An 18,655-nucleotide genomic window follows, 5' to 3' on the forward strand; every position below is an offset into this window, starting at 1 on the left:
AGTAGATATTCAAATCAGCTTGAGAGAAACAACTGCTGCTTTAACCTACTTCTCTCTTAGAGAGGCTGCTGGGGGATCATAGGAGTTTGATTGAATCCAGATGCAAGAGGCAGAATGTGTGTGTGTGTGTCCGTGCAGGGGGGTACACTGCATTCGTGTGGCACAGTGATATCCTAAGAAAAAAAAGGCAGACAAATGTGCACTTAAACTGTCTGCTAGTTCAAAGCTTTAATCTGACCAGGGCAATTTAACAAGGTTTCACATACAAAACCCTAAAGTATTAATATCTGTGAAACTCTTTTTTCCAGACTTCAGCTTCTCGCCACTTGAAGAGTCTGACAGGGAGGAAAAGTAGGTGGAGAAAGAAACGGAGGAACTGTTGCATGTTTAGCTACTGTAGTTTTCCTCTAGGATATCATTAGCTGTAATTCTGCCTTCAAATAGCAACCAGATGACTCTGAGCGTACACACACACACACCCAGCATAGTACACACATTTCCCAAAACCCTTAAAGTTAGTTGAAGTGTTTTTCCATTGCTTGTTCTGATTGCATGTAAAAAAAAAAAAAAGAAGTCTGTATTGCTTCTCTTAAATCATGTAAATCCATATCCAGAGAACAACAAAGCAAAGAAAAGAGAAATGCTTTAGTGTGTGCAGAGTATAATGCATCCAACAGAAACATGGAGACAGGATGCGATGAATGTGTGTGTGTGTGTGTGTGTGTGTGTGTGTGTGTGTGTGTGTGTGTGTGTGTGTGTGTGTGTGTGTGTGTGTGTGTGTGTGTGTGTGTGTGTGTGTGTGTGTGTGTGTGTGTGTGTGTGTGTGTGTGTGTGTGTGTGTGTGTGTGTGTGTGTGTGTGTGTGTGTGTGTGTGTGTGTGTGTGTGTGAGTGAGAGAGAATAGGCTATCTGCAGGTAGCAGCCAGTGCAGGGTAGATCAAAGAGAGGCGTGTGCTGTGCTGGTTCACAGACAGACGACCTCTCACCTCGCGGCAGGCAGCGCGCACCCTGTGGACGTGACAAGGATGGCGCGGGGGTGGGTCAGATATGTCCAAGAGAGACAGAAAGAGATATTATGTGTGTGACTATATCAATATTCATGGTATAGCAGTGTGTTTCCAATGCCGACATGTAAGATATGTTAACTTTAAACTGTTTTAGTCTCTTTTATAAGGCAGAAAAAAAATCGAATTACTTTGCTGTCAAGTTAAAATTGTATGAACCTGATTTAGGTGTGTGTTTGTGTGTGTATTGTATTATGTGCTTGGGTGTGAGTGTCTGCCTTGACAGGAAGTTGACATACCCTGCAGCATTCCAGGAAAAATCCCAGGTCACTGGGAGAGGCTACCTGGGATGCTCACAGGGAGGATGTGTCCTTTACTCAACTCCACCACGTAACCACTGAGCTAGGGCTGGTGGAACAGCTAATTTCAAGACTTATCCCCGGTGATAGTTTCATTTTTCCGAGAATTTAGTCAAAAGGGTCAGAGACCTGGGTCAGATACCATTGTTGATCCATTCATAACAATGACGCTGTTTAAGCGTGAAAGGGGGTATAAGTAACAAGGAAGGAAAGTAAGGAAATGAGCAGAGCGAACGGGCATGGAAATGCGAAGAATACAACGAACGATTACAGAACTTTCTCTTCAATAGCATAGAAAGTGAAGTGCAGGTTTTCCTGTTCCTTCTACTGCGCAACAATTTTGCAGCGATGCTCATTCAGGCGGCCCCATTGTTTCTTTCGGCTTATTTATGTTGCGAGGGCCTTCGGCCAAAAGCAATAAATTTCAAACTGCCCCAGGGGTGGCATTACAGGACAGGTTGTTGAGAGCAGGGGTGAGGGAGAGCAAGTACGACGACGAGAGCGACTGTAAATACAAGATAGCGAGCACGTAAAAGATAGAGAGGGAAGCAGAAACGCAATCTGGACATTTTGCCCACATACCGAACCTCAATGAATAATATTCTTCCTGTGTCTATGTGGAGATTAAGTCCTATTCTGCTGCATGTGTTGGAGTAGTGTTACTCTGATAATGTGGTCCATGTTACCCTCAGATACATAGAGCTGTAACATTATCTGTATCGGTTATAATTATAACAATTTAAATCTGCACCAAGAGAAAACATTAAACCCAGATTTAAAACTGCTTACAAGGAAAATAAAGTCCTTTAAAAATCACTTTGTCTACAAACTGTAAAAACAGCAGCTACATATCATCACCTTTAAAGTTGATACGTTGAACTTGTGAGCAAGCTAGATAAATAAATAAGATTCTTTCTTCTTTGGGAAATATTTGCACTTTGCATTACTTAAATTTTCCGTGTGCTAATGTAGAAATTACTTTACTTTGTGCCCAATAGGACACATTTCCTCTAGATTGTTGAGTTAAGTTAAATCAGGGAAACTGAAGTGTGAGCAGTCCTGGATACGACATAATAGGATTTCATTACATTCAGTTTGACTAAAAATTTACATAGATAAAAAAACATTTTACAGTTTTTTTCCTTCCCTGAGAATGACATGACAGAAAATACTATATCATGTTGAAATGATCCCTTTCATGTACTGCTGTTAAAGCGTCTAGCTCGCTCATGTTATAAATCATTTTAACATTTTGGACTCCTCCAATTGTTTTTCAGTAAAATCCCTGTTTCCTGATCCCTTCTTTTAGTCCTTTCATGTAACTGACTCCGCAGTTGAAGCCTGCCAGCGGCACAGAAAGAGGAGATTTGGAGCCGCCACAGTCAGGTATAGCAGGTGATGGGTGATAAGAGGCACAGAGATGAGGTCTTGACATCCATGACTCATTTAATAAGTGATCTGAGGCTGCGGCCACAGCAGAGCGCCGACAGACAGGTACATCAAAGAATTTAGGGGGTCTAGCTCCAGGAGGAGATGGAGCCATTGTTTGATCATCATGCCAGAGAAAGAAAAAAAAACCTTTGGTACCCTATAGAAATGCAATCATGCGACAACCGCAGCAGCAGGTTTCATGTGCGTACAGCTCTGTTCTAGCCATCACTCGCCATGATGAAAAAATGACTTCAATCATATGAGCTGTCTGTGTTGCATCACATTGACAGTCACCGCATCCTCTCTGGAGGACCAGGCCTGGTGCTCTGTGTTTGCATGTGTTGTCTGGTTTGCATTACGTTCGTGAAGACCCTCCTATTCTTATGGGGACATCTTGGCAGTGAAGCAAGCGGATGTTACAGCTGTATTATAGGGCATGAATTGAGACTATGGGAAACAGTCACAGGCAACTGACCGATCACAAACAGAGGCTCGAGATAGCAAATAAACCTAATTATGGCACGATTGTTTCCTGGGATTTAGCACATGAGTTACATGCAAAGCACATATACCAGTTGAAGAGAAAAAATGTATGCAGACAATAAGATACACTCTATTTTGGTCTGTTTTAAAAGACACAGGCAAGCATGTAGAATAAATACAATTTACTTTCTGTACATGTTAACATATTCTGGCTGTTGTTCATGTGACAGATTAATCAGATAACTCTGTGGGATTAGTCACCAATTTCCAAAGGCATCCTGCTTTCATGCATGTACTCAAGTGTCCAGTGTTTCTCCCATGCGTGAGCCCAGAGTATAACAGTGTACAGTGGTGATTAAGTCAGTGTGTGTGGGGTTGATAGAGTGCAGGAGCCAAGCAGCAGTAGGACGAGGGACAATAGCAGGAAGAGACCACAGGGAGGGGGTTGCCGGTCACCATGACCCCCTGGATATTGTTCTGCTGCCCACCAGCATGTGAAGGATGGAGGGGAGGATGACATGAGGAGAGGAGGGGAGTGGGACAGAGCATAATGACGGTGGTCAGGAGAGGGTAGGGTAAAGGAAGTGGTAAATGGGAAGAAACAAAAGGGAGATGAAGTAAAACGATGGTAGAGAAGAGTGAGTGTGAGGAGAGGTGAAACACGGGGGGGGACAGCAAATGTGTGTGAAATGAAAACTCTGAGTGGAACGCAGACAAACTCCCAGACAAACTGACAGCTGACAGACAGACCACCAGAAGAGCTCAACCCGCCCCAAGTGTCCCCTCTCGACTGGAGTCCTGCTCTGCGGCACGTACACTTCCAGACAGAGGGGCCAACCAGTCTGTAATGTCTCAGCTCCAGGCTCCGGCTTTGTTCTCCCGCTGGACGGCTTTGTCCGCAGACCAGACCAGACCAGACCGGATGTCTCCTCGGTGACTGGCCACTTTCTCCCTCTCTCCTGGGTCTCACCCTGTCCCGCTGTACTGGTGCCCTCCATTTTCAAATCAGCAGCTTGTATTATCGTCTGGAGTCTCAAAGCATTATGAGACTCCAGAAATCTGAAATCAGTTGCCATAAATCTTTTCCTTCCAACAATGTAGCACTTGACTGGGAATAAATAATATCTTACAGTTTACAACATAAGATTAGAGCCACAACTGAGGTGCGATTTAATTATAATCTGTTTCATATTTTCTCAATTCATAATTTGTGCTATAAATGCATACATATAGATTATAAAGGGAATATCTCTGGGTGTCAGAAATTTTCTGAAATACATACAGTCATATTCCCTTTATAATATGTATATTAACATAAATATTCACACTCAATAATTATGGAGTATTTATATTATGAAATATATATATATTTATCAACTTTAATTGGTTTTACAAAATTCAAGGATTAATACTATACAGTAAAATAATTGGGTGTTCATGTATCATATTATTCAGGATCTACTATGTGATCCCGGGCATGAATCAACACATCACATATTTGCTCCCTTACTCCTAAATTCTTTTGTCATTACAACCTGACACTGGACGTGTGGTTGGTGCAGGTTGACCTTCCACAGAGGCCAGTGGAGGCGATGCAGAATCTGAGGGCGACAGGAGGAAGCCCATTCTCACTGAGTGACTCACACAAACACACAAACGTGATGTTTTCCACATCCCAGGGCTATTTGTAAATCTATTCTGGCTCCTGGAGAGGGGAAGTGGGGTTGGTCGGAAGTGTGGAATGTAGTCAGGAACAGTAGATGATGTAGTTCAGTAGCTGGAGGTGGTCACTGGGGGGAATACAGGTGTTGCTGTTGTCTGGTTACAAGGACTCTGATTGTAGAAATGCTAAATGGTGATGATAAACAAACCATCTTACAGACAGAAAATACATCCATCCATCCGTAATGCAAGAGTAAAGCTTGGAGCACAAGTTAATGGTGGACGTATTTCCATCCTTGATCATCGATTTGAATGTATCACATTACAAATAGGATTTCTGTATTAAAACTATTAGTATTAAAAGCAAAAACAAATGTAATGTTTATATGTCCCCTATATATAACAACTTTGTCAGAGCTGAAACATGATGGTTAGACAACTGTTCCTGTTGTCTCTCCTCTCTTTTCAACCCATCTATCCTCTCTTCTCCATTTTTCTCCACTTACCCCAACTGCTTGATTGACTATATAAAAAAGATTTAATTGAATGCTGATGCATCGCTGAGGTGGAGTTTCTTTTAACTACTTTATTGACACTATTATTTATAGTTACTTTCGGTGCAGTGGTTCCCAATCTAGGGGTCAGGGCCTTCTAAAGGCTCACAAGATTAGATTAGATTAAACTTTATTGAATGATGAATGAATTTGAGAGGTCATGAGATTATTAATGTGAGAGAAAATATTAAAAACAAAGTTCTTATCCGCATATTTTTGTTACAATCTCAAACTGTTTTAATCTTCTCGTGCCTTTTTGTGAAATATTTGTGAATACTCAATTGATACTGATTGGTTTACCACTCTTACCTCAGTTTGGCTTAAGTTTACAATGATTGTGGTTCGACTGTTATATTTTACAGTGTGGTCTCTCTCTAAAACTACTGGAAGAGGAAATGGAAACCTAAGTGTGCTCCCAGTTAACCTCCTGTCATTAGACCGAGAAACAACTTGGCATCAGGACCTGGCGTCACTGCTGCGTGACTGTGCACGACAGTCAGAAACAGCTCAGGAATGTGAGGTAGAGAAACATAGAAAATGTGGCACTCAGCTGTGTGGACCTGACCTCACTGGGTCCCAGTGCTAACACACATCCGATCCCAAGCACACCAGACAGACCCGATCCTTCTTCTTGGCCCTATCTGAATGAACGGAAGAGGCAAAGTTGGCCCAGGAACAATGCGGAAGCCATCTTGGTAGTGCAACTAAAGGCTCGACTTGGCTGAAGCTCCCTGAGAGACCAAGCGCGGCTCGACTCAGAGGCCAAGAGGGGAAGGAAAGAGGAAGACACTGCTGCTCAAACACTATGAAAGATGGAAGCCATCTTGGCTCAGAAAGCAGGGTAGGAAGAGAGAAGTTTGGCATCTGTGACACGCAGTGACCTCTGCCAACTTTGGAAAACACAATGCTCACTACCCTGTACCCTGGCACCCACAGCTGCAAAATGAATTTCACTTTGTTGATGGCAGATACCTCGGATTCAGAGATACACTATAATGCAATTACAAAGGCATTGCTGTAATATGCCTTTACGCTGTTTAACATATGTACAGGAAGAACATATATCCACAGTACAGAAACAATTGAAACCTGTAGTCCTTTACCAGGCTATTAAAGTCTGAGCTAAACAGATCAGGTGGTTATTTCCAGAGTTAGTCTCTTTTCAAAAATCACCTCTTTTCTTTCACTTGTTATTGTTGAAGCTCAGCAAGGACACATTGTCTGAGGAAGCAAAAAGGTGAAATTGTCTTTCTGAAAAGAGCAGAACAGAAAAACCCTGATTTGTCTAACTCAGACAGTGGTAGTTTCATATGTGCTTTAGTTTAACTCAAAGTAAACTAAACTACAGCGTTCTTAGGGATATGTGAATGTAACCCTGAGCCAGATAAAAAAAAGTTGAACCTTGTTTCAAATTGAAAAGCTGTTAAAGCTTGAAACCAACAGAAAAACTACCACTGCTTTTACTCAGTATTTCCACTCAGCTGGCTATTGATTAGGAACATCTAGCTAAAGCTAATGCAGTCTAATTCAACCGTGATGCAGTAAATCTTCCCTTTGCGCTAAAACTATTCTAGAGTTGTTGTACTTTTTAACACTGCAGTTTGCATTAAGTAGACAGCCATTTAAAATAACTTCAATAAATACAGAGCATTTATAATCTTCATCAAGAATGAGTTATTACAATGCCTTGTAAAATACCAACTCATTGTAATTCACATATACAAACACCAGGGGTCAGTCCCACACATTTGTAATATATCAGTTACAGCTCAGTTCAGCCTCTCAACCAGTAGGAGTCACCAAAGGGTCCTATTACTTTTAATTCAGGGCAGTAGATTCCTCCTTTAATTTTTTTTGCAAACATCAAATTGACAGATCACTACCCTGAATACCACTACCCGAAAAAAGATCTAACTTAGCCACTTATTTCTTTATGGTCTTATATATGTTTGTTGTGTGTGTTATTTGTCCCTGCTTTGCATTTTAACTGTTTTACTTAAATGCTGCACATCTTGACAAGAATCCCTGCCATAAGAGAACTTGTATCTCAGTTTGACTTTGCTAGTTAAATGAAGGATAAATAAAGTTCTTTCATGTTCTTGAGATTTAGTTATGACCCTGACAACAGCACTACTGCTTTGTTCAGTCAACCTTATAGTTGTATTTCTCCAGTATGCCACCAGAGGGCACTCTCACATAACTAATGCTGGAGGCTTCCTGTCTATGGGGTCATAGTCCACTGTTTCAAAACAGGTGTTATATTAGGTGTTTCACAGAACACACTTTTCCACTAGTGCAGTAGAAATTTGTATATAAAGAAATGGTACATGTAAGAGTCTGAAGACAATCTAGACAAGAGCATTCGGATAGACAACAATGAGTGACTCACAGAGCGCAGATGAGGTAGGAACCGCTCTATGTCGTTCATGTCGATGCCATCGTCTTCCTCAAACTTGTTTTTGTTCATCCTGACAACGAGAGAGAGACAGAAAGAATCAATGGAAATGTAACACTCAGGATGACACACACATTCTCGGTGTGATCACGGAGTGCTCTAGTTGAGATGGTATGAAGCATTCAGAACAAATGACAACACAGAGCAGGGCGTCACAAACGAGACCCAAATACTGCAGATAAAAACCAGAGAACCAGATCTTACCCCTCTCTGTCAATGTGTGGCAGGTGCTTTGGCGTTCCTCTGATGTGTTTCCTGTGGAAATGGCTGAAGTCCAGTTTCTCCGGCTGCACGTCCCAACCTGCACCTCTTCAATACAAAGACAAAGACGAATCAAATGATGGAGAAAGCCAACATCCATACATGCACAGGGAAAGAAATGAAAATATCAAGACACCTTTCTACGTTTAAAACACTCAACATCAGACTGGATGAAGTTGGCTTCATCTGAACAATGCAGAGGAGAATAGTAAATAATGAACCACTGTTATCTTGTATTATATGAGAGTGCTGGTAACTGAGTGAATGAATCTGAGCGGTGCCTTGTAACAATCATGGCATTTCTTCTCGTTAATCTTTGGCTTTAAGTTACATCAAACACAACACAGGTCATGTCGGCCTCTTGTGTTCTAAATTAGCCTTTACTCCAGCTTGACGACGAATCTCCTCTAAAGCCTTTTTCAGGCATGAGCCAGCCCCAGTTTTCCAGACATTTTCTGGTGTTTGCCTTTCACACGTTCACAGCAGCAGGAACATTTCGGGTTAATGTATGGACTTCAATGCATGTGTGACAGCAGCGTAACAGTTTGAACACTGACTTCAGATTCTCCTTATGAAGATGACTTTATATATCCAGAAATATACAGAAATAACGTTTCAATGTAAAACAATAATAATAGAGCAGTCTGTGAAGACAGGAAAGGGAGACGTGTGGAGCATCTGCTTTTATTAAGTCAATAAATCAGTGACTCTACAACAGACTTAACCACAAGATGGCGATGATGAGGCACTCATTTCTTTAACTGCCATAAAGAGCTACATAAAACTCCTAAAATGCTTCCTGACTGGTACCGGATGTTAGAGGCTGATACAGAAAACAGCATTTAAAACACTAAGTTACGGAAAAGGTTTCAATTGCAAGGAATCACACAGCTTCAACTAGAAAGGCAGAGATTAATTCTAATTAATTGTCAGTAATTTTTCCACTTCTCAGTCTGTGAGTTTATTTAATCATCCCACTATACCGACTCATTCCCTGTGTGCTCAGATGTGCCAACGTGGCTGGAACTTGGGTATCTGAAGCTGCTGCGCGGCTGTTACCATGGCAACCAGCCCTCCCTTCCATGAGATTGATTTATTTGTCACTTATTTCCTGTCTTTCACCTTTTGTTCTCCTCGGAGTTCCACTTTTGGCTTTTTGGAGGGGGGGGAATAAAATAAAACTGTTCCGTGAGAGAAACCAGATTTTTTAAGCACCCATGTTTCCATTTGTAAGGTGCAATATAGATGTAGCTTTTAACAGAAACACTGAAACAAAATAGTATATCAGAAGAATCATCTGCAGTGTTAGAAGAAGACATGAACCTTTATGAGATATATTTAATTGGGCTATCTTGGCCAGATCTAACTAAATTGATTTGCTGACCTCAAATTGAGAAATGGAACTGTTGATGAGATGAGCAAAATCAAACTAAGGGGAAGGAAAAGATGGGAAACAACCAAGAGATTTATTGGACTGTTACAGAGAATAAAGCTAGGACTCAAAGACTTGCGCAGGTGTCTATTTGCTGTCAACTAAAAACAAATCTATCCAGACCCCATCCCACGTCTGAACATTGTCTACAATTTCTGTTTTCCTGGACATTTTTTACAGTTTGTGTCTGAAAACAGACTGTACAACATGTTTATGAAACAGCGAGGCACCTACCCGTGTGAGTCCATTGTGTTGGCCGCCCATATGTCTGTGCCCAGGATGTCCAAGGAGCATTCTCTGTTCCCATTCTAGACAGAACATGAGGAGAAGAAAAGATGGATGTTTTCAGTATGATGACAAAACACACTGAACAAAGCATCACATATCTGACTTACTTAGCTTGTACTTAACATTTATAAACAGGAATTTTTTAATGTATATATATTATAGACTTTATGCAGCTACAGTCTCCCTTTAATTATCCAGGCTCATTGGATAATATACTTCCCATAATGTACTTCAACACGATCCATCATAATCACTCGTTGCCTGGGAAATGTTCATGTCTAGGTCCAGTTTGTAGCAAAGGTTTTCTCTCAAAACCAGTGGAGTGCCACTTTAACATTTAATGATGATGAAAAATTGATTTGTAGCGATTCTTTTAGATGCTCATGATTAAAAACAGGTAAAGACTCCCAAGAGAACAATACGATGAGCACGGCAAGAGTCATGTGACGGAAGTTGCAACAATACAAGTCTCACCAAGATGGATTATTGAAGAAACACCAATTGGATGTTTTAGCACCAAGAGACACACGAGAGAGCCGACAAACACACACACACAGTTGTTTCTTTACCTTTGAGGGGCCTGTGAACTGATTGTTTCTGCCTCTGCTGCCAGAGCGTGAGCCAGAACCTGGTCTGGAGCCTGAACTGGGTCTGGAACCTGTGCTGCCATTACTGCTGTGTTCCCACTCGTCCTGCAAGATTGAATTCAAAGTCAATATGTTTAATTTTTGGTCAGTTACTCACAGACATACTTCTTTTTCAAAATAAAATATAACAAAGTCTTAAATAATGGTCCGCTAATATTAATAACAGTATATTTATCTTAAACCCATGTGAACACACTCTTTTGTTTGACTTTTTGTTTATGGAGGCGAGTGCCATTTCTCGTGCATATTAGGAGCCTGTATTGTGTTGTACTGTGCAACACAAAGAGCCTAATTCACACAATTTGTTCAGAACCTGATGTGGCACTATGTTTGTTGCACCGAGATAATGGCTCCTATTTATACCTCAACTAAGGGGGTTAAGTTGTCACCCCATTTTGCTGCTTTGTGCGTTTGTTGATGAGGAAGATTAAACAAAAACAACTGAACTGATTAACAAAAAACTTGGTGGAAGGATACGGTACGAGTCATGGAAGACCCCACAAAATGTTGGTCCTATAAGGAGGCAGATCCAGGGAATTAATTTTTCACTTTCTTTAACCATAAAAAGATCATCAACATTTCCACAGTTTTCGCAGTGAATTCATTTATCTTGATGAAAAAAATCCAGAATGTTTAGAGTCTAAGTGTGTGAAATTTGGTGCAACTTATTGAATTTAAGGGGACTGCTGGGCCTTGGCTAAGGTATCAACTTCGCTGATGATACGTTGTAGTTGTAACTATGTTTGTTTCCATTATTGCTCCTGTTAGTTGTTGTTGTTTCTGAGTTCACTGTACACTGCAAGAAAAGACAAATCACAAAGGTTCAAGCTAAGGTTTGTTTTCATATAAGAGTCTCAGATATTATATTTCCAGGAGCTGAAGGTCAAAACAAATCGAAGAAAGGCAGTTGCACGATCTCTGGGACTCTATTTCTGCTGCGTATTGAAAAGTTTTTTGTGTATTGTTGTAAATACTGACATTTCAATTTTAGTCTCTATTTTGAAGCACCCTGCTCTGTATGAACCTCTCACCCATGCTGCTTTTCCCTCACTACTCACTTCCTGCTGAGTCATTCCAATGAATCTCGGAGGAGCATTAATAGTCTAGATCAGTAAAGTTAGAGCCTTGCAACAAACAAGCACAGGTCAACTAAGGATGAGATGAGAGGGAAAAGAAGAGATGACAAATTAAGGATGCAACAGGAATTAAGCTTTAAAGAAAAAACAAGGAAGAGAGACAGAAACTGATCATGAAGACACAGAATTAATTCATTACCTGATTCAGAGAAATTGTACAGTATACATCAAATTGTGAACTTATATATTTGATACATCTTTGAGTTAAAACAAATTAAAACCCACATCGTTTAATTATTTTCCAGTCACTGATATACAATAAAACACCTTATAGCCTGTGTTTTACTTGAGACCATTCAGACAAACAGTACTTCGTCCATCTTAACATACATTGAGGTCCTTGTGATGGATGGAGAGGTACGGTTTACCCAACCGTTTTTTTGCTACTGACGCCCTGAGTAAAATCTATAGAGTGTGAACAGTCAATTAATTAATAAAGCTTGAGTCCAATGCTGTGAAATAAGCAAAACACTGACACACACTTACAGGCTTGGATGAGCCTCTTCCCCGAGAAGAAGTCCAGCTGCCATCTTTCTTGTCATTGCAGTCGTCGGTCCACTGAAACAAAAGGGCAGAAGATACTTCTATATGTGAAATGTGGAGGGTGTTAATAAAGACAGCAAACAAACTAACAGACAAAACTAAACTCAAGAAACTTAGACGTAGGGCAGACAAATCTTAAATCACAGCATATTTTGAGATTAGCTTCTTAACAGGTTTTTTTTTTTTTTTTTTTTTAAATAATCCCAAATGGAATCACGGATCTCATCTTGGGCTATTTTGAGTGTTTTCAGATGCTCAGTGGAGCAGAGCAGCGTGAGTGTGTGTTGGCTCTCTCATGCAGAAAACAGGACAGTTGCATATCCAGAGGCAGTGTGGGAGGACGCATCTCCACATTTGTCTAGGTTTATATAGATTACAATAATAATGAGTGCAATAAATTAATCCTTTTTAGTATATAAACCAAGGACACCGCTGCCCAAATATATAGCCACTGCAGCTTTCAGATATTGGAAGGATGAAAGCATGTTGTATAGTTAAGTAACAGGGCTCTGACCTGTGGCACCTTGCCACCATTGTCCAAATCCAAGTCTCCATCTGCCTTGTCTCCCAGCAGCCCCTGTACTTGGTACTCAAGCACATAGCTGTCGATGAAGCGCTCCAGCTCCTCGATTTCCTGTGAGCGTGTGCTACCGGCTTCAGACGACGCAGACGCCACAGAGGAGTTCTCCATGGCAACCGGCACTGCGATTGGTGGAGGAAGGGGGAGGGGGGTGGAGGAAAGGAGGAAAGTGACCTGTGGAGAGTGGAAAAGAAAGATGCAGAGAGGGTGAGTGAGGTAAAAAATTCAGCATGACGAATAAGGAGCTTCCATAACAGGGAATTAATTTCCCCCTGACTACAATGCCTCAAATAAGACTTCCAACACCACAGCGCCAATAATGTGATCGTCACACAGGTAAATCAATTTATAATTGTAATCATCATTCAAGCAATAACAGGAATTTTTCTTGATTTTCTTAGAGGAAATAGTAATCCATAATGAAAACTAGATTGACAATCTGTAGACTCCTAACTTCCACTAAGGCCCAAAAGTACCCTTCAATTCAATCAAGATGCACCAAATCACACACACTGCTATATCAGTTTTGTAAATATGGCAGATTTTGTTTATCAAGATCAACAATGAATTTTTCCCAAGGAAACCAGCGTCAAATGTCAAAAAAATTCCTATAGTGCAATGTAAAAGAAAGTGAAAAAAGATAGCTAGATCTGGATCCATACCACGATTTAGTTGGTTCTTCCCTGACCCATACCGCACCTTTCCAGCAGGTGTCTTGGAAATCCATCCAGTAGTTTTTGCATTATCAATTGAAATAACAAGCAATCAAACGCAGAAGAAACTAGGGATGGGCATAATTAATCGACGATCGATAAATTGATCATTAAGAATTTCATCGAGGAAATAATTTTTTCATCGATAAATTCGGTAATTACACATTTGACCACGGGGGGCAGTGTTTGAAAAAAACGCCACAGACCTACTCAGTTACCTGCGAGTTACCGTGTTACCATTTCCAAAGTAAACACGAAGAAGTCACGGCGAAGTTTAGCTTGGGACATTTAGAATTAAAAAATGACTTGGTTCGCTGCAAACACTGCGAAGCTGTGTTTAGGTACAACTCGGCCACGACTCAAATGATGTACCACTTGAAGAACGCACATCCGACCCTGGTTAATGGCGGCGCATCCTGCTCTCGGTCTCACTCTCAACCTAGCATCAACTCGGTGTTAGCACGGAGGAGCTGCGATGCACAACGATCAGAGAAAATGACTCAACAGGTGGAAAGTGAATGGAATAACGTTCCCCAGGCTAGCCAAGTTAGCACGGAGCTACCTGTGTATCACGCATAGACTGCATGGTATCACGGCGACGTCAGTCCTCTAAGAGCGAGTTGTTTCAGCGGCTGGACCGACGGTCACCAGGCTGCGTTCACGTCTGTCCCCAGAGCATGTTTACATGTCATCTTTCTCAACACAAGTCAGTAGGCTGGTGCTGAAGTTGTATGTGAGTTACGAGTTATTTGTATGAAGCTTTCTGGCTATGTGGCAAAACCTGTCAGACCTAAGTATTATATATTTGTGGTTAAGTTATTGTTTAACATGATTGTTTTTTATATTATTAGTGTTTAGTAGCACCGGCTTCTGGCTGTCGGCTCCGCAGCTTGAGATTACGGAAGCGCATATTTTGTTCATCTTGTAATAAAGATCTGAATGAGGAAACAGGCTTTGTTTTTTTTATTTTCACTGCATTTTAATATAGCATATAAATAGTGAATTTTTGAATATAAAAATATTAATGATTAATCGAAAATTCGTCATTAATTCTCCCGACGATCGATTAAGACAATTTAATCGAATGCCCATCCCTAGAAGAAACCAAACCAAACATTCTTGGTGGATGTAATAAATGTAAGCTGCAGCCTTAAGCACCAGCATAAAAACAGTTTTCTCTCTCACCTTGTTCCCTCTCAAATTTCCCTGTAAAGAAGTCCCCGTCATATAACCTCACTACTGTCAATAAACATCCATCTCTGGACTGCCTGCTTCTAAACGATCCAACTGCAGGACTTTAGTGGTGCGGAGCTACAGAAGACGCCAGGTTGTGTTTTAACCCATTTTATATCAGACTTGAAAAATCCTGTGACTCATGTCTTCTAATTTGTCTAGCCAAACTCCCTCTGGTGTCTCCATTCACACACTCCCCATGTCCATGTCTGTCTTTGTTTTTCCACCTTTTCTCCTGCCATCACTCTCTCTCTTTTTGCTGTCAGCATTGATCACCTGACCCCTGGCCGACTGGCAAGCAGCTTCCTGCCTGTCTGTCTGCTGCTACTAAGCTCCTTTACATCATGGCTTGATCGCCAGCCATGCAAAGAGGATTTATGGCCCTGGAGCACGCAGAATTGTACCTGCTGAGCCCTGGGGACTCGCTGGGGAGCCCTGTGCATTTTTAGCCAACAAGTCAGGGACATTCAATGTCAATGATTCTCTAACCCTAACCCTTTTTTAATCAAGTCTGATCTGACTTGCTAAACTGTGTATCACATTAAACTATTAACAACAAGGTGAAGAAAGTAACCAGAACCAACCATTTAAACACAACTAAACCAAGAATATCAATAGTATATTCATTTCTGGGGTTCCGAGGTTAGAAACAACCATGTTCACAACTATTTTACTGAGAGGAAAATGCTGCAGGGGAAGATCAGACCTCAGGGTCGGCAACGAGACAGCACCCCTGCTGTGCAAGGGACTGTAACCTGTACCAGTCTCATGCTCTTTACTTATGGCTGTCCTGCTGCTTTCCTTTATGTTCATTCAGGACCAATGCTTAATCCCTTCGTACTATGCAACACGGTCAATATCTCCTATCTGACTGGTGTCAATAGTATAATCCATCTATACATGATTAGCCTGGTGATTTGCAGCTAGCAGGCTGCAGAAGCATTCAGCACTCAGACTTTCTAAAAGTGCCTGTTAGAAGTTGGGAAATAAACAGTAATACTTTCCCCACATGACCTATTGCATTGCTTGTACCAAATTATTTTTTGTATGCAAGTTCCAATTTATCACATCTTTCTCCCCAATTCTTATTGTACTCACTGTTGTTACTACTTGCATTTGAATTTTCAGGGTAATCAGCTTTTTTGTGTGTGTGTCAATTTCCTGTCCCAGCTCTGGCGAGGTCATGTGCCTCCCCAAATCAGGACCATTCATGTTGCAACACGAAAGCGCGTAAACTCAGCTCAAATAAGACGCATGTTGCCCAGTCGTCCATGGCATGCCGCTCTGTTAGTCCTCAGCCAACAGAGACTCTGCACTGAGAGCCTCCTGACACAACAGTGTACACTTGGCAGACAAACAAATGAACATGTGGAAACCTCATTCAGTTAAGCATCTATTTTCAGTTGGACAACATGCACTGTAATACTGTTCATCGTAACAGTCCTGCAGTAAAACATCTATTTTAACAAGTTTAATCTTTCTTTTAGAATTCAATATTTTTGGCCGTTGTGTCATAAAGGTTTTTATTCATCTTCACAGTTAATGCTCATTTATACATCACATTCTTGTCTACCACTCAAAGTGCTTTACATTACATGCATCACTTTATCACACATCAATCTCACAATGCCAGCACAGCCAGTTCAGTATCTTGCCCAATGTCTCTTTAAGACACAGAATGGGGGAAGATAGGCTCGAACTGCCGACCTTTTAGATGCTACCTCCTGAGCCAGAGCCGCCCCATGTCTTTGAAGCTTCTCAGTGAACAGGGAGGTTAAAATATATTTTTTCTCTCTTGTTTACATAAAGGATGAGGACACAGCAATGACATTTTTTTCATTTTCATCTCAGTCAATTAATTTCAAAAGTGCTGAAGTGAATAAAGCTTGTTTAGATGAATGGAGAGGCTTCAGTAATAGTAGTCGGAATTTGTGACACTAGGTTAATTGAAGCATACTGGCAGTGGATGTCCTCCTGATGTCCTTGACATGTGGTATAGAATTACTGCCTGGGGGGAAACTGCCAACAGCTATTGACCCATCCATTAGAACAGCTCTCATCTAGTTCTGTCTTTTTTCCTTGGTATCTACCACTTGCTTTATATTGGCACTTTACACATCCGTATTGTGCAGGAGTGAGTAATAGATTTGCCTTTCTAACATAACATCAGTTCGCTGTTCCAGGGTGGCACCAATCCGGCCATGTGAGACTCATGCTCATGTGATTAACTTCATGCATGGGCTGCTGGGAGGAGACTCGACTGAGAGATTCATCGGGCTCAAAGAAAGAGCTACTGTCTTAAGCACACAAGGGGAAATACAAACAAGTATGAACAGCAGGCTGTCGGCCCAACTGAGCTTTGTCTAAACAGAGAAACTGACTCTACAAGGTCAGGAGCACAAATAGCATCACAGGGCTTCTCAAATTTAACAAGCACAAGTCTCCTCTTAAGATGATGCAACGACTCGGGCTCTCACTTTACAAGATATTGATGCAAATGATGAGGGAAAAGCATTTTTTAAAACTGCATGTGTTTGAACTTAGTACTTATGAACTCCCAGGTTCTGGGACACGCAATAAAAGATAACGAGCAGCGGCTGCAACTCAGATGATCTTAATCATCAATTAATCTGTTGATTTGTTTCTCCATTAGTGCAGCTTACACATCAAAGTGTGTTCACGTACAATGAAGCCCTGATGTGAGTCAGTGTCCGCTGGGTCAAGTAACAAAATCTGGGGGTGTGGAGTTAAGCAGAACTAAGCTTATCAGATCAATGTAACCCACAGCTCATCTCTCCTCGAGCCTTAGCCACTACAATTGCAACAAAACCTTGAATGTTGCATTGTGGGAGATGTGGTGATAGATTTTGACAGGGAAGTAAATCGTAGAGAATAAGAACGATGGTATCTCTGGCCCTGCTGCATAGATGTAGAGACTGACAGTGTTATAGTGTTAAGAGGAAGACAGCAAACATCAGCGAGAGAAGGGGTATAACATGAAATTAAGGTCCCCAGCTGGAATCAGATGTTGCAGATATGTAGCAGGCACTGAAACCAGTTGGAAAACAGAGCATTCAAAAAAGGGTATAGATCCAGGAAATGTCGGCTAATAAAAATAAAATGGTGCCTGTAAATTGTTTGTTTGCCAAAATCGATTTTTACTCTTTAAGTTAGACAGAATATAACAGCAGCCAGTGAACTCTAAAACTATTAATCAGATTATTTACAGATTAAGTTTGTATTGATTAATTAACTATTGGCTGCAGTTTCATTTAATCTAATTATGGAGTGAAGAGAGAAGGAGAGAGTCAGTGTCTACAAAGATACAAGTTAATGTCATGTTGCAGTAATCCTCACACTGTCAAAATCTCCATGTGTACTGTCTGTTGGCTGTAGGCACCCTGTAAACGCATGGGTCATTACAATGTGAGACCCCCTCTCTTTCCATCTGTCCCACTATCTTTCCCCTTTCAAACATCTTTCAATTCCCCTTCCCATATATCCTGAGCACCCCCCCCACCTCGCTCCTTCCTGTCTCCACCATTCTGCACTCCCTTCCTCAGCTGTTCCAACAAAGAGCTGCCTGCCACACTGTCCTGGCCTGAGCTCCACTGATGTAGCAACGACTGCGCCCGAGGCCCAGCACCGGCCAGACAGATACTAAACTGGCCAGACAGACACAGCGTGGCACTGGACCGCACGACGGTTCTTTGTTTAAGAGGCAGAGTCTAAATCAAACATCAAACATTATCACAGGATACATCACCAAAGAGCAGTAAAAAGGGGAAATCATGATTATATAATATTGTTCAATATCCCGTGTCTTAGACAATCAGAGAAACTATACCAAGAGCATGGCCAACAGCATTAAAAAG

The 18,655-nt window shown here is 41.3% G+C and overlaps 1 protein-coding gene across 2 annotated transcripts in view; it reads right to left on the reverse strand.

Moving 5' to 3' along the window:
* Positions 1-18,655, reverse strand: part of ctif (CBP80/20-dependent translation initiation factor) — a 47,810-nt gene that overhangs the window by 24,732 nt on the left and 4,423 nt on the right. For both annotated transcript variants that reach the window (XM_061077658.1, XM_061077650.1), the window contains exons 2-7: positions 12,769-13,008; positions 12,198-12,269; positions 10,498-10,620; positions 9,875-9,948; positions 8,152-8,256; positions 7,882-7,960 (exon numbers count right to left, since the gene is read on the reverse strand). In XM_061077658.1, the coding sequence (XP_060933641.1) occupies positions 7,882-7,960; positions 8,152-8,256; positions 9,875-9,948; positions 10,498-10,620; positions 12,198-12,269; positions 12,769-12,945 (630 nt within the window). In that variant the 5' untranslated portion in view covers positions 12,946-13,008. The remainder of the gene's footprint in view (positions 1-7,881; positions 7,961-8,151; positions 8,257-9,874; positions 9,949-10,497; positions 10,621-12,197; positions 12,270-12,768; positions 13,009-18,655) is intronic.

This window comes from Limanda limanda, chromosome 1 (assembly GCF_963576545.1).
Source record: "Limanda limanda chromosome 1, fLimLim1.1, whole genome shotgun sequence".
Lineage (NCBI taxonomy): Eukaryota > Metazoa > Chordata > Actinopteri > Pleuronectiformes > Pleuronectidae > Limanda > Limanda limanda.